Source organism: Coturnix japonica, chromosome 1, assembly GCF_001577835.2.
Source record: "Coturnix japonica isolate 7356 chromosome 1, Coturnix japonica 2.1, whole genome shotgun sequence".
NCBI lineage: Eukaryota > Metazoa > Chordata > Aves > Galliformes > Phasianidae > Coturnix > Coturnix japonica.
In genome coordinates this window covers 124,546,253-124,563,765 of record NC_029516.1, presented here as the reverse complement: position 1 = coordinate 124,563,765, position 17,513 = coordinate 124,546,253, and the positions used below count along the sequence as shown (strand labels likewise).

General features: G+C 35.6%; 1 protein-coding gene across 1 annotated transcript in view; it reads right to left on the bottom strand.

The window, feature by feature from the left end:
- MYO16 (myosin XVI) overlaps positions 1–17,513 on the bottom strand; it is a 270,411-nt gene that overhangs the window by 106,134 nt on the left and 146,764 nt on the right. Inside the window, exons 17-20 of the mRNA XM_032442003.1 lie at positions 9,304–9,415; positions 6,495–6,612; positions 5,717–5,788; positions 4,981–5,122 (exon numbers count right to left, since the gene is read on the bottom strand). Of these exons, the coding sequence (XP_032297894.1) occupies positions 4,981–5,122; positions 5,717–5,788; positions 6,495–6,612; positions 9,304–9,415 (444 nt within the window). The remainder of the gene's footprint in view (positions 1–4,980; positions 5,123–5,716; positions 5,789–6,494; positions 6,613–9,303; positions 9,416–17,513) is intronic.

The following is a 17,513-nucleotide window of genomic DNA, read 5'->3' as shown; positions in this document are numbered from 1 at the left end:
TAGTATATACCACATTATAGAGGAAAACGGAAAAAAAGGTGATACACTGCTGAGTGCTTCATTATTGGTCTACCACAGCCAATATAAAATTACCATCACTACCATTCAATTGTGAAAGCATCCAGCAGCTCTGAAAACAAATCCCATATAACATTTGAAACAGTAAAATAATAATAACATAAGAGTACTGTAAAACAGACTAGGAAAAAAACAAACAACAACAACAACAACAACAAACAAACAGTTGTTAGGGACTAGAAGAGCCTTTTTTAAATGCAATATCCATGAAGTTTTCTTCATTTCTAAGGCATACTTGCTCAACGCACTACTCATTGTCACAAGACTGGTTATATGCATAAATGTCAGACTATGAGAGCTGCGTAATAAATCCAGCCTACAATGACTTTATTGGGCAAGAGAGGTTACTGTGAGGTTGATTAGCCTCCAAGGAAATGACTGCAACAAGAAGCGTGTAGATATATCACTATCTCCTCTGAGTGTGATTTAACTGGTATGAAAAAAGGTAAGCCCTATTCTCAAGTGTTACTGATTAGAGATTGATGTACATTCCTTGTCATAATGTGTTTTGAAAAAGAAAAAAAAGAAAAAAAAGAAAAAAAAAAGAAAAAGCTTGGTGTTGCTTGAAATTTCAGAATATTTAATGTGATTCCATTGTGATTCCATTCTTACTTTATTGTTTTGTTTAGCTTTCCTCCTAGGAAAGTGCAACAGAAACTGCTGTGTAACACAGCAGGTGAAATACTGTATCTACTTGACAGGAAAACACATCACCTTAATATTTTGTTGAACTCCACATGATAATCTTGGCCATGTAATGTTAGAAGATGCACTCATTATATGAAAACCTTATCAACAGGGCAAATAGAACAAGGATCTATCTCCATTAGGATGGTAATAAATTCTTCCTGCATCGTGACACTTATATGCAAAATCTCACCAAGAATGACAGTAATTTTATGTACTGGAACATTCCCTATCAGCGCGATTAGAAACAGATTATCTTTAAAGTCCCTTCCAAACTATGCCTATGATTATTCTATGATTAGAATTAACATTGCCCATATTTTGCAAACTAAATAGTAACAGAAAGAGCAACAAATATGTTTTATATGTAGTTACAGATTATTTTACTTTTTTTTCTCTTTCTGTCTTCCTCTGTTTCACACTACCTTTCTCCTCAGAGAGAGGGTCCATATACAGTTTCTTGGCTATCTGTCAATCATATTAATTCCAACAAAATTACTTCCCTTAAATTAAACACAACAGAGATTCCCAAGGTAAAATAAAGCATGCATGATTCCATGTTTAGAAATGAAAGGGCATGTCACCTGTGTCTAAAAGAACAAATATTAAAAAGAGTATTTTAGTTCTGAGGAATTCCTTTATCTTACCCATTTTTTGTGGTTGCTGACCATTGTCCTCACTCCGTGTCATATATTCAACATTTAATATGTGTAAATAGAAGAGTTATCTTAAAATACTGGTGACAAAACCTTCAGTTTTGCAGTAATGTTCTGCACTTATTTAGAAGATAAGAGAAGCTGACACTTCTACTTCATATGGACATGAAACTCAGTTATTAAAGTAGTAATTACTTTTAGTGTATTTTTATTATTATTACATCTTTTTAGGGGGGTTGACAATAATTTTTCATGTAAAAATTAGAAGAACAGCACTTTGTCAATATTCAAAGAATGTTTTCATCTCTGACACAGGTACATATCTGTGAATAGCTAAACACACACTGGATGCTAACCATATCTGATTTGATTTTTGTGATTTACAAAATAGCTTTTCAACCAAAACTACTTTACAATTTCTCTAATTTTGCCTTTATCTTCACAACGATCCCCACTGTCTAGTTCCTCACAGACTAGAAAAAACTTTTGATCTTGTATGAATAACAGTTGCATTCTGAAGAAATGACATAAAAAGACTTGGTATCTCCTAAAAACAACACACATATACAAAACATCCTGCATGAAGATCCAGCATCTTAGTAGACCTCATGTCATTCATCATGACTTTCAGAGGGTACGTCATTCCTCATGTAGGTAGTAGAATTCCTTTTATATAGTTCCAAACAATCATTTCAGTCATGTCTATGGAATCATTTCAGTCATGTCTATGGCTCTGAAATCCATAGGGTTCATTTCCATTGCTGTTTTTCATATTCTACCTACACAAAGCAGTGAGGTAAATTTGCTGGGGTTACACGATCTAAACAAGTGATTTCATCAGCCCAGATTTAAGGCTTTTTGTTCTTCCTCCAACTTCTGCTAGTAGCAAGGAAGGAAGTGAGATAGCTTATGTCTCATCTGGATAAACCAGAAGCAACATTAGCTAATGAAGAAGTATTTTGGGGGTGAGATGGGATATATGGCCAAGCCTTCAACTGAGAGCTGCTGCATTCAGGATCCCACTTAGACCTCCTCATTGCTCCCACAGGGACAGATTACACCTGTGACCATAAACACAGCTCTTGAGCAGTTCTATTCATGAGACAGTGATTTAATGTTCCCAGTTCTAAAAGTTCTTCATCTCAAACAGTTACTGACATACCAGACTTCTGAGAATGATTCTTCTGAGTTTGTGGTGTTCTTTTTTTTAAGATTCTGAGATTTTTGTGGAGACTTGGTGTAATTTCCATATATCGTTCAGCCATTTTGTTCGACAATTCCTATTTTTCTTTTTAAATTACTATAACCAAGCATGAGAGGTACAGATAAAGAACAGTTGGACATAGTGGAAAAAAACACGAACTCTTCATCTGACAGACATTTCCTCGAGTGACTTGACAGCTATGGCAGGAAATAAGACACATTTTTGCTAATTGACTGAAGATCTATAGTTCTCTCATTAGCAGCACATACACTCCCCTGGATCTTCAAAGCAAAATTTGTTTTACACTTTAAAACATAGTGTTGCATTGTTCACTGAAACACTGGCAAAGACCCAGATTGAAGCAGATCTCAAAATATGATGCTACACACAACGTTGTACTCAATACTTTGTACTGTCTGTAGGTTTTAAAGTTTCCCCTACCTCCACATATAAAGACAGTTCTCCTGTGGGTTCATATTCTGAACAGGAAGTTTCTTTCTGTCCCTCCTGCATACTCAGCATCCTTCTACTGTGTTCAGTTACAGATCAATAAAAATTTTAGTTTAGGCTCTGATTTTTTTCTTTAGCTGGGCAGACTTCTGTTTCAGAAATATCTCACTCACGATCACACTATAAATCAGATGATGTGTATCAAGACTTTTGAGAATGAGACTCCTGAGATCTTTCCTTTGCCCACATAAATGTTGCACAACTACTCTCTGGTAGTACTTGAATTTCACTGGGAATAAGATTACACGGTCTGAATACAGAAGCTTTCAGAAAGTACAGATCCAGATATATTCTATGTTCTTTATTTGAAAGAGAAATCTATGGCTGACTTGGTACTACAGAGAGATTAGCTGAATGCTAGCTTACTTTGCTTGCCTATAACTTGGCATGAATATTGGCATTAACCCCATCTTCAGGGCACATAAGAAAGAAACTCTTTGCAAAATAAATTAAAAAAGACAGCACTTTCTACCTAATGGCAGATAGGGAAGACAATATCTAGATATTCTAAATCAAATCTACCTAATTGCACAAAGAAATATTTTCACAAAGTAATAGTGACCTCAGGCAAATGTGATTATAGTAAGAATACAGGGTAAATAATATTCAAAGAGCTTTGACTTTTTTTAAGAACCTATGATTTCTAGATATCATAGGATGCATTACTGAACAACAATGATTGTCAACACCCTATTGTGAGGATGTCATTCCTTGTTATAAACACAGTATTTCAAATTAACATAGATCAGAATGTTGTTCCTGCTTGATTGTCCACGTCTGTAATTGTAAGGGGTTCTGCAGTCAGAAGCAGACCAAGTAAAACCACTCAATATTACCATAAAGCTTTCTCTTTGCCCCCAGCAGGTGTCACATAAAATGAAGGAAAGCACAGAAAGCTCTGACTTTCTCAAGACAAACTTTTCTGTTGGTTAAGCTTGTAGAAGAGAAAAATTATTTAATATTAACTGGTTTGCTATAGGGTAGAAATAAAATAAAATAAAATAATAAAATAAAATAAAATAAATAAAACTCTTCAAACTCTTAACAGCCATAGAAGAGCACAGATAAATATTTATTCACTGAAACCAGGACAGATGTGATATAAAGAAAAATTACTTCTCCTTTTTTTTCCTAGTCTCAAATCTGTCTTCTGTGGATTTCCATTTATCAACAATGCCAAGTTATCTTACACTTGATGTTCATTAGAAAGTCCATCTGCACATGTGAGATGTTAAACCTTTGTTAATTCATATGCATATGACCATTTAATTAGGTCTCTTGTCTTAATTTGACACTTTCATTCTACTGAAATTTCTGCTTTTCACTGTTGCTGTTGTGCCTCGATTGCTCCACTGAGGCATGATAATTTTCATTCTTCTTTTTCCTACAAAACCACACTGGACAGCAACTTGCATTCAGCAGTAAGTGAAGCTTAAACATCCACTTGAAATACTTTGAGTAAAACTCTGTTTTTAATAACCTGTTCTAAGGTCACCATCTTGGGGAGAAAAAAATTGCACATGCTGCAATAACTAAACGTCAGGCAGATACCTGCCTCTTGAAAGGCTTTATTCATTCTTTAATGTAAACACTTAAATGACTACTAATTCTAATCACCGATAAAGAGAACTGCATAATGTAGCATGTCCACTCAAGCAAGCCAATAAACAAACAAAATACTGAGGGAGTGATCTAAAATATTTGAGAAACATTTCATTGATTTTAAAGATTCAAGTGCCAGTGCTATCATAAATATGTTATTTAAATTATACCATTGCATTTGTATTATGGGTCTGGATTTGAACAGATAACAGCACAGTTAATAGTTTGTCATGGTAATCCTACCTTTCAGCTTCATCTTGATTTTGGAGGTAGCAGTTGATTGTGTTGACTAGAAAGCTAAACAAACGACCATACAGAGATTTTGCCAAAAGATCCCGGTAAAATTCTGCCATCTCTATGGTGTGTCTCCGTACTATCATGTCTCCTAAGACAAACAGCAGAAAAATGGAAATAAAAACATATTGTAAAACTTGTCTTAAGTGATTTTAGTTACAGTACGTCCTGACGTCTTTTTTTACTTCTCTTTTGCCATACCTATATGTGCTGCTACTGTTTTTCAGAAGCCTTCAGCAAAGAAAAGAAGACTGTTAACACGAGATCTTCAGGTTGGAAACGAGAACTTCTTTTCAATAGAAAAGGGTAAGTGCATTACAGAGAACTAGTATTTTACTGAGAAGAACTTTTTCAAAACCTGTGTTGTTTAAAGACACTCCTGTGGACATTTGTTCTTAGTATTAATATAAAATCTGTGACCTTATCATATTTGTAGGTTTCATCAAACCTTTGACAGAGTTCATCTGTGTCAGACTGCAAAACTGCTTTGCTCCATGTTAAGAAGACAATTCTAATTCAGTCTGACGTACTGCGTGGCAGATAATCCTGCATATTCCTAACAGGTAAGTTTTATATGACAATGAAAAATACAAAACAAAAATGATCAGTTTTAACATTCTCAAATCAGAAGGATTGGAATGTCATCAAACATGACCTACGAGAACATAACGTTGGAAAAGATTACCTTTAAAATACTGAACATCAGTTGTTAAGGCTGAAGCAAACTCATCCGGTGAAACCTGCAGCATCCCTGCCACTGAAATGAAAAGAGAGTTTAAAAAAGCCTGACCTGAGCTCCATAGCATATTACATTTTTTTATAACAGATTTTCTTATGTAGTTGTTCTTTTTTGAACAGTGAAAGGACCCATACTGTAAAAAAAAACCAAGAGTGTTGTCACAGGAGTAATCAGAATTAATGAACATAAACAATTGGATTACTATAATCAGCACTTTGTGAAGTTTGGAGTGTGTGTGCATATTACGTTACCGCTTTCTTTCCTCTTGTAAGGTTACCTGGGACTTTCCACAGCACTTGGCAGACTTTGTCTCCTACAGGAGTTAAGGTATGCTGCCTGCAGACAATCTCTATCCATAAGCCACTCTGAGGAGATTTGTTAGCAACAAACAGGGCAAACTTCAAAGCACGAAACCAAGAGACCCTCTTAAGACACAGATTTTGAAAGGAATTTGACTCAGTGCAAATCATTCAGCTGTTGACAAGCAGCACACGAGTGTTTTAAAAGAAAGCTGCACAAAGTGCCTGTACAACTACTTCTGGGAAATTACATTTGATGCTGTCTCATAAAAATTCAGTTTATAAAACATCCAATCAATGGGGCACTGGCCTCTCCAGGGGTGGTTGCTGGCTCCCTGGAGCCGGGTTTCCATCTATCGGTGGCTCAGTGCAAGCTCCCTGCTGTGGGGTCGAGCAGCAGTCTAGCAAGGCTGCATCCCACTGACCTTGTTCCAGCAGCTGCAGGTCTGACACCAGTGCTGTCTCAGTGTCTGTCAGGGTCGTAAAGCGAATGTCCCCAAGATGCAGAATTGCTGAGAGGATTACAAACAAGTTCTCCACCTCCTGCACATGTTTCATGCACAATTAAAGATAAAGAAGAGATCTGTTAGGCACACCGATGAAAGGCAGCGCTCCATAGAAACACACACTCCACGAGTTTATATATTACTAAATTAAAAAGTATTCATGAGAGAACTAGTAACAGGAGATTGTTCAGATATCTTTAAGGCCTTGGTTCCTCCTGCTTTCACTTTTACCACACCAGAAGAAAAGTGATGTTTGTGTTTGTTTGTCTGTTTTAAATTCGAGCCAAAATAAACAAACAAACAAACAAAAAGAACTTTAAAATGGAGCAAAAATGCTTAAGTACTTGAATGTTTTTTTCAAGTTAGTTATATAACTACTGTGATCCTTTGAAATTATAAAACAGGAAATTTGATAACCACTATAGCATTACATGGCATTTATGTCTTGTAAAGCTACTTGACATCTCTTACTTGAAATATTTGTGAAATATAATATTCTATAGAACACAATTCTACTGAATCAGTAGAAGCGACAGCAAGAAGCCTTACTGGAATTTGTAGAGTAAAATTAAAAAATTAAAAAATAAACTGCAGATGAAATATATCCCCTTTAGCATCTGGTGACTCCACTGAATTCTAAACACAACAAAACCATGCTTGAATAACTTTTCATCAATCTACAAAAGCAACAGTTGACAAAAAAAAAAAAAAAACAAACAAAAAAAGGCTTTTCTTCTTCTTGTTCCATTTTCTAATAATGCCTGAAAGCAAAGGACATTAATAAAAGCTTATGGCTTTCTAGGATACAGACTAAAGGGCTTCTGATTCTGTTTAAGCAGTTTTGATTCTTTAAACTACATTTTAACGACTTCAGTCTCTTACTGTGAGAAATAGACGGAAGCAGGGCAAGGGTGTATTTCTCTATTAGAAATTGTTGCAGGTTAAAAAACTCAAGATATATAAAAAATAAACAAAAACCTTTGTTGTCTTTATTTATGGGCAAACTATAAATAACGTACATCTTGCAAGAAATGAATCACTGGTATATATGCCAGGGTGATACTTGGAGCTCTTGGAAAAGGCCATATGAACACAGCACAGTTCTTGTAAGCTAGTTCAGAACTGGTTTGGGGATGACTGATTTTTAGCGGCGTGGGAGTGGGGGCAGATGGCTGTTTTTTGGGGGTAGTTTTGTACAGGCCTCAGATTTATTTCAGGTTCTAGAGTTCTGAAGACTTTTGCATCATATTCTAAGGTACATGTTCTTTCAAATTTAAAACAAGTTTTTAATAAACATTAAGTTACTTTGCAGAGCACCACTGAGAACTGCTTAAAAATGTTCATGTAGTTCTTCAAAGAGACCATCTGATCTATTATTGAATGTGAACAGACAGTAAAAGAATAATACACACAGATCTCTCCACGTATCTTAGAAGTAATCAGTAGTATTTTTAGGATAAATGTATTATTTATGTTATTCCATAGAATAGATCAACCTGCAGTACTCTCAAACTCCACGGATAACCACTCTATAATCATTTTAATGCTATTTGGATGTAGAGGAGCTTTGAAGCTCATTCACGCTTCTCTGTGATGCCACATTCTTGAGGAACTCTCAGCAACGTAAAGAGTCAGATCTCAAAACAGTGCATCTTTCTATAGGCTTCAGAATGTGATTCGCTATACAAACTATTATTTATTTATCAGAGAAACCCCTTACTCAGTGGAACAGAAAGATTAATGGAGCAGCAAAAGAGATGCACCACTATATGAACCCTACACTAAACGCTGGGATTCTGGAAAAGCACAGAACTTCTGCTATTCAATTCTCCAGGTGCTGAGCTTAAGACTTTAGGAGTAAAGGATAATTATGCTAAATATAGCTATACGTGTTCCAATTCTTATATAACCATGTGAATATTCATGGAAAAACAAATAATAACAACTCTGACACATTTCTTTATATCAAAACGTGACATAGGTTACCAAAGAACATTTCTTACTACCTTAATTAGGGAATACACAGCTTATATGAATGCTTATACTCAGTCCCCCATTTTTTCTTCACATTTCAGTCCTCATGCTGTGCTCCATAAGCTTTTATTTATTGATTTTCTAAATATCTTCTTCACTAGTGCAATAAGATTGAAGGCAAACATCAGACCTATCTTCTTGTTGCTTTCTTGGCATTACATTAGCTCTTTCTAAGTACCCTGCCCTAATTTTGTTTCACTTAATATGTATTTACTTCTGATGTTGCAAGTAAATGCATTTGGAATGTGTGTTTCACAAAATTAAAAGGGACAGCAAGATAATTGGGAAGGGGGAAAAATCCTGAGGGTTTTATAAGGTTTCTGTCATATGGGATTTGATTGTTTCTTTTTATCTATGTAATTTAATTGTTCAGAGTATTATACCTTGAAGCTGTTTTGCAAATCTTTAAGAATGAAAAAGATTTACATTGTTGGTGCTACATCTAATTAAAAGTGATTACAGTAATTTCCCTGGAGTGAACCAGTACTTCATACACTTTCAAGGTCTTTACCAATAGAAAAAAAAAAAAAAAAAAAAAGAAAAGAAAAGAAAAGAAAAAGAAAGCAATAGACAAAAAGAGGCTTCTTTTCTACACAAATGGCGTATTAGTGAGCAGTTCCTTTCTTTATGACTTGCGTTCAATGAAGTAATGTTGCCATTTTATTTGCAAATAACATAAACCTGTGTAACTTACCAGGGCGTTGAATCCCATAGCGCTAAGAGCTTCTTTCAGAATTGTTAATTTCTCCCTGTTTTGAGGGTTAGCTGTTAACACTGTATCTTCCAGCCCAGTTTGGCTTAGATACCTGCACAGAGGAAAATCAGCATATTGAGTATTCCAATGCTGGTGGCAAAATCAAGCTGATGAGGTTAAAAGCCAGCTCTTCCCCTTCTAATCAGAGATTTATCACAGATTTCTCAGCCATCAGAGGGAACGGTACCTAGGACAGAATGCTACCCATCTCCTTCCTTAAGTTCTTACTTAACACCACATTCCTTCAGTGCAGGTATAAACTCAGACTATAGCTGCAAAACCTCTATGGAGAGCATTCACTGAATATATGTACACGGATGAAAAATTACGCTTCTGAATTTCACATGGAAGTGAGATCATCCCTGTATTCATTTTTATGTTCAGATACTGTCTTCCTGTACTTATCTCAGAGAAAGAAAAAAAAAAAAAAAAAAAAGTTAAAAGGAAATCCATGTGCCTTCCAAGCTCTGAACTTGAGCCTGACTTGTAAACTAACATTTGAGATTTAAATTATACCACTGTGACTTTTGCCATTCTGGCAGTACCAGAGATTCACCTTCAGAAGAAAGATTTGAGGAGATCCTTTGATAACTCTAGCTGCTTTAAATCCCCCTGGCTAAGTAAGAGATCAGCTCCTATCTGCTTCATTCTGTGATCATACTCTCCCTTAGCAGCTGAAAGGGCGACAGACATACTCAGTCTCTCCTAGAACAAAGTACTAAGTAAGTACACAGTGTAGTAAATACACACAGCCCTTTAGCTGTACTGTGTTACACAACACTGTGAAGCAAAACGATACGCTAAAACCTTTGCAAAAATAATGATTAGATGAGAGAAAGAGAGGCATCCACAGCAGCGGACAACCCAGGGGAAAAAAAAAAGCAGAACCAACATAAAACAGTATTAAAACAGAATAAGCAAAAACTATAGTAGAAAAGACTAGGGAAAAGAACAGCAATCTAACCTTCATAACAATTTATTCTCACCCTTCTGAAATACATCTATGGGCACAATAGTACTCTTAGGGCACTAAGGAGGGAATAATTACAAAATAAAAACACTACCACTGATAGTTTGGCAATGACCTTGTAAAAGTGGTAGCCCTTATAAAGTTCATATTTTGTGTGAACATACGCAGCTTTTAGAAACAGGTAAAGGAATATCTTAATATTTGCACCTTTGTAGCTGATAGTAAAGTTTACAAGATAACTGTCATGAAATATCCTGTACATTTTTAACAGATTGATAGTGGGTTCACCAGTTTGGATTTGGCTTGAATTCATACTGGTATAAGCTACCTCAAGAGAGAGAATGATGGGAAAAACATATGCCCAGGTGCGTAAGTACTTACTTCACCCACAGAAGAACTCAAATAGCAGATATTTCAAGTACAAACAAGCCTCACATCACAGTGGCTAAAGCCTGTGCTTTAATAAAGCCTTTGAGAACATGATTCTGTGATCATCACTGCCAGAGCACAGCATTTCCTGGAGGTTACTAAAAACATGTGGGCTTTTTTTCCCCAAGAATGGTAAATAGAAATGATAGCGCATCTGTCAAATTAGCTAGAAGCAGATAGTGCAGAATGTACGCCAGATCTATGGGTTTGGTTTGCATTTTTTTGTTTATTTATTTTCTGTTTTTTGGGCGTTCTTGGCTTTGTTTTTGTTTTTTTTTCCACATTGCCTGCATGATTCAAAAGGAGGCTAGAATAAACCTGATGCTGAACCTGGCACGGAATTTACTGGTATAAAGGTCAATCCAGCAGAAAATTTTCCATAGTTCTTACCTGCTGTGTGAGCTTATACCAGTTCAGTGCTGTGTGGGCCCACTGCAATATCAATCTGTAACTTGGAGATTTGCAGCAGCATCTATCCTGCTGTCAAAACATCCTATTTTTGAATGGATGGAGGGACTGGAAGCTTATGTCCATGCTTGCAAAGAAGGTTTATTGCTGGAGTTCTTGCTGAAGAATTCCGTGTCTCTAAGGCTACTGAGCAGGAGATACTCTCACTCGAGAATATTGTACACAGTTCTTATCTAAGCAACTCAACTCAATTAGCTGGTTTTAGCGCAGCTAAAGCGCTGTTGGATATTGCAAAAACAGAAAGTATATGAACACAAGAAACACTTATCAAGGCAGGCTATGGCACAGCAAAGTGACGCAGGACGTTCACTCCCTTGGAGGAACAAGCAGAGCTGTGATATGAACCAACATGCGGTAACTCTTGCCGTCAGCATGAGCATTTCTTGCTGATACAGCAGAGGGGCAAACTGGGTACCTGCCAATCCAGGCACCCATGGCTCCATCAACCCAGCAATAAACTGCAGCATCTGCCGGGACATGCCTGCTGGAAGGCAATGTGACTTTCCTACTATAAACCACCTCCAGTTTTAATCAGCAGATGTGCAGGTTTCTTTGGAAAAGGCTGAAGTTGGACATATCCTAACGAGAGGTTGAATTTAGAATCAGTTTCCCTAGTCTAAAAGCAATGAAGGTATTTTCTAACTTGCCACGAGCCACGCTCCTTCTCCAAACTATTTTAAGGAGTAATGAAAAATGAAACTTTCCTTGAAGATACAAACACTGTATGTTTATTATATGAAGCACATCATTAATGTCGGACAAACTGCATAGAGATCTTAGAACTGTTGATGAATACCATACAACTCCCCCTAATGCACTAACTGTACACTATAACAAAGTAAGTGCACTATACTGACTGTACAAGGAATTGCAAATCATATTTTTTTCTAGTTACTCTTAAGTTCTTTCTACCTTAGAAAATTTAGACAGAAATATAAACTTTTTTTTCTGCTTGTAGAACTGTTCCCTGCCAGCTCCTTGTCCCTTTTAAGACCCCAAATGAAAAGGATGACAAACACCTGAGACATCCCTAGTCCCAACAGTATTACTTTCCCCTCTTTATGTGTAAGAAACAGAGTTCAAAAAGAATTCTGAATTGTTACCTTTCCTATTAAAATAAGGAAAGGGGAAAGAAATGCCTCATACTGTAGAAGTTCTAACACATTCATTATTGTATATATACAATAATGCATATTATTGTATATATACATATATATATACATATATATATTATATATATATAATATATAAAAGCACATCATTATTGTATAGTATATATATTTTTAGTAAGCTTGGCTTTTCTCTCATTTATGCAGTGTTTATTTTTTCTCTTGACATTCGAGCAGTCTGGATAGAGTTGCATTACTGCTGATAGAAGTGGATATTTCTATTGTGAATTTCTATTGTGAACCTACCATATAACTTCTGGTTATTACTTACCTTTTTGTTATTGCAATTTGCAGTGTTAGAGTCATCCCATTCATGGAATTCTGTTGTATTACTAGAGCATGTGCAATGGTCCTTTAAGTTTCTATATCAGGTGCAAACCATACCTGGTGACTCCTAACTTATTTGTTGCTGAAAAATTTAGGAAAACTGTTACACATGTCAGCAGGGTGCTGCATAATGTCCAATGCATGCATGTATGCTGCACACCAGCCGTGGACTTAATTTATCATAGTTCAATTCGCCTTACTTATTTATCTCTAAGTGCAAATTCACTCTGGAAATGTACACCCACACTGTTTACTGTGGCTTCAGAAAAAGATTCTCAAATTTTGGCTGAAGTTGAGAATTCCAGTTGAGGGTAGATGCTTAGAAAAGTGATGTTTTATCTCAGCAAAAACAATGAACCAACTCGTCTACGCAGTTCTAATAATTACCTTTTTTTTACTGACTGACTAACCATCTGTTTCAATGCTGCCATGTCAACATTTGCACTGGACAGGTATTCTTGTTAGACAGCTTATCAGCAGACAAAAAAGTTTTATGCACATGTGATCAGCGAATGCTTATTTCAATACAGAAATTCACTGATCCAGAAAATGGGGTTCTGTTAGGAAGATGAATTAATCAGAAAATCATAGAATGGCCTGGGTTGAAAATCACTTTAAAGATCACCTGGTTTCAACCTCCCTGCTATAAGCAGGGTCACCAACAACCAGACCAGGCTGCCCAGAGCCAGGTACATAATCATGATACATAATTCTTCAGCCATCACTGCAATGACATACAACAAATCTTCAGGTAGGAGTATGAATGGTATGTGCAAGAACGTTTTTTAAAAGTCCTTGCTATTACATGAAATTGTTTTTGTATTAATTGCTCGTATAAGTTAACAATTACTCTTTATCTTTCTCATTATAATTGCTACAATCAACATTATTTATATTATTCCACTTACATCTGCAGTCCACATCATAATTTGATATCTATATCTCAAATAATAATAAGAAATACACAGAGGCAAATGCCAATTTACATGAATAATAATGACTTTTGTAATGTATGCACATTCCAAAGTTTCTAAGACAACCCTACTGGTAAAAAATCTCTTTAAAGAAATACTTTCTGTTTAGACGTCGGAGGAAACAGCAAGGAACTGAGACTAAAAAGTGAAGTTTAGACTATCAGTTGGCTGCTCTGTCAAAAACTCAGCAAAGCAATATTTTAGTTGGATTGAATCATTGAAATTAAATTGACTTATTTTCTTTTGAACTGCAACTCAATACGATTTAGTATCAAATGAAGTAATCTGCCCCATTCAACAAAAACAAAACACATTGTTTTATTTCCTTACAAGAAAAGCAAAGAGAATCAAAAGTAGAAGTCACAAAATTATTACAGAAGGTGAAAGTATCTTTTTATTCTCATTTTCCTACTTGAGTTGTGACATCTCTAAAATCTATGAAGAGCTAAGAAAAGAATGATCTTCAAATTTGATAATTAGGGAATTTATTTGCAGGAGGCTTTCCCTTTTTTGATTACTGTCTCCTACTTGGTGTAACCTGAAGAAAATATCTATAGCACCCCTACTCTGTGCCTCAGGAAGACCATTTCAAAGTGAGTTCAAAGCAGATGGAGCACAGAGATTGAACCTTCATTTATCACATCCCAGGTCCAGTTCCCTCACACTAGTCAAGAACACTGCAGGCTTTCAAAAATCAGCTTTTCTTGATTTTCAAAAGTATACTCAAAACAAAGCCAGAAAACAAACACTTTCTGGCCATGAATCTACTTCCCTAATGTTGAAAAGCTGACTTACACTTTGATCAGAATTCAAGGTATCCATATAGTTACCAACTACAATCATCAAAGTCTGCAGAATGTGATTATCGGTGTGTCATGGGAGACCTGAACTACTGATGTATATCACACAAGGAACCTCTTTAATCTCTGGCAAAAAAAGGGTGACAAATGATATTTTGCACTAAATGTTTGGACAACTACAAACATAAAATACTTCAAACCGTATTGTTTATTGCTGCCAAGTGAGGAGACAAAAGCCCTTGATACACGTGGCTGATCACAGAGAGATGTTGTCACAGGGACCCTAGAGGAGTAAGCCTTCCTGAGGTTTGTTACAAACTTTGATATTTCACTAACACAACAAATAACATAACAGAAAAATGCTGCCTCTAAACCTAACCACTCTGCATTCATAAAAAACACTTGAAATGTTCAAGTGTTCTACATGACCAGACTCCTTACATCACACTTATATATACACACTATTGTCGTTTATAATATAAAAATATGCAGTTCATTACACTGGTTCAATTCCTATCTGACAGTGAAGCTATCTCAAAAAGATTAGCAGGTTGCTTCCACTTGATCAGAAATTCCCTTTTGTCGGTACAGTTAAAAGTTAGACTCCAATTAGGGAAAAAGAGGAAGTCTGGATTTGCCAGATGGACACTTCATAAGGTTTTCCTAAAGTAAATACATTCTGTTATGAATAATAAAAAGATTGGTGGGATTAAATTACTAAGTATTTCTAAGTGATATCAAAACACTGATTAAAGTCCAAAATTATGAAAGAAAATGATACGTATATATTTAACTGCTTGCTAGAACTCCTGACAGAAGCTGTCACATCTAAATGTTGTTATAAAACTTCCTGGACTTGAACACAATTCAAGAAATAAGAGAATATATAAGATAAAGATTAGCTCTAAGTCTTGAAATCTTACTACAGCTGGTAAATCAGACCAGTAAATGTCTTTAGTGGTAATAAAGATTTCACATATCACAGCTAACATCTTCAATAAACAACCTCTGGGACCTTCTGAAGTCCCTGATTCTATGAAACCCAGTGAACTTAGAAGACAGCTATTCTTGAACCTGAGAAAAATAATTATTTTGACCCCAAAGGAGAGAGAGATCAACGCTGGATGCATTACCTTGACCTCTGAACAGTTGTTAAAACACAAAAATCAAACTACCTTGTTCTTACAGTTTTCATATCACAGCTGAAGTATCTGATGACAAATTAGTTTTATCTAAGAAACAATAGGATTATACACACAGGTATAAAATCAAAACAATCTTAAATGTGTGAGCCCAAGAATTTGTGCTCTCCATTTCTCCTGCTTAGGTCAGCAGCTCTTTTCACTGTCAATACTTTATCTGTCAACCCAAAGAGTAGAAAATATTTTATATAATACTGTCTCATCAAGTAGTAGTACTCTAATTGTTTTATGAGAAGTAAAATGTATATTCACCTCAGAAATAAATATTTAGTCAACTTCTAAATAGTCTTTTTTAAAGGGTGATAAGCTTAAGAAAAACTAATATTAACAATTAACAGAAAATTTCAAGATATGGACCACTTTCGACACACTGAAAAACACAGAAAACCTCCTCTGGAATTTATTTATTTGTTTTTTGAATCTTCAAAATAGCTGTAGAAATAGAATTAGGGTAAAGTCAGAAAAGTTCCACCAGTTGATTTAGAAAGGCTCAGGAAAAACCTCTGGAATCTAGGAAGATAAATCCCATCTGAGCTGCACCTGAATAATTGTCACGATTCATGCTGGCAACATGATCTCCAACGTAATTCAACTTGATTTTGTATCTAGACAATAAATGGCTTGTACCTTCCTCATGAAATTATTTATTCATGATTCTAGCAAGATGAATTAATAACAATAATCCTTTCTCATACAATACCAGTGAGGAAAGATAAGTTTTGTTTCAGAAAATGTTACTAGGCTTCTAGGTAAACAACTACGCTGAATGAGTTCAGTCACACTTTACGTAGATATTACCTTTTACATTGCATTAACTGGGAAAATATAGGATTCAACCAGTCACTACAGAGATTTTCCTTATTCCAACTATCACCCTGGGGCAAAAAATCACAAATTCCAAGATTTAGGAATAACAAAACCATCTTCCTGGTAAGAACCAGGAATATGAATGTGAACACAGCTAAAACAGTTCTGATGCTGACTTCCGAATCACTAAGTTTTCTGTTATGTAGCTGCTACAGTGGATTTTCAAAGAACCTGTATATTTGCACAGCAGATCCTGTCTAGATACAAAGAGTTGGATCTGATCTCTGGAGGCCCCTTTCAAACCAAGGGTGAACAAAAATATTGTTTTGCTCTGTTTATGTTTCTTTAGTCAGTGAAAGGGGAAAATGTCATAATCTGTTCTTTTGTGAGATATCAGTGTAACTGGTTCCTGTGAGGAATTATGAGGTTTATGGTTTCCTTTCTTCTTCTGATCCACTTGCCAATGTGTCAGTTCTCCACTATTAGCAGTTCCCTATGTAGCTAACCTGAGAGAAAGATAACCGTATCAGCTCTTATCTAGCACAACTGACCACGTTCCCCAGCATATTTATTTTGGTAAAGGAGTCCAAGACCAGTGAGTGAAGAATTTTTACATGCAAGTGCCTAAGAATAAATATTTAACATAAACAAATAGTTAACTACATACAGGAGAGAATCAACAATTATTTGTGCAACACAAGTCACTGCAGATTATGTTAGGAATCACAAATCCTGGATTTTGTTTATAAATACTTCAAACCACTTACAAACAACAGTGTCACGTCTACTCAGTAACTCAAAATAGCTAATAAAAAAGTTTCTGATACTTCATATTTATTTACACAATCCAGCACATCCACCATTTTTTGTAGAGTGTCATGCTGTACAGATGCAGTAGTTATCCAAGTCCTTACTGTGCTGTCCAGTTGAAGAAAATAAGAACAGAGAAATGAAGTAAGAAATGAAGGCTGTTTCAGAATACCATCCTCATCTTTAAAATGACA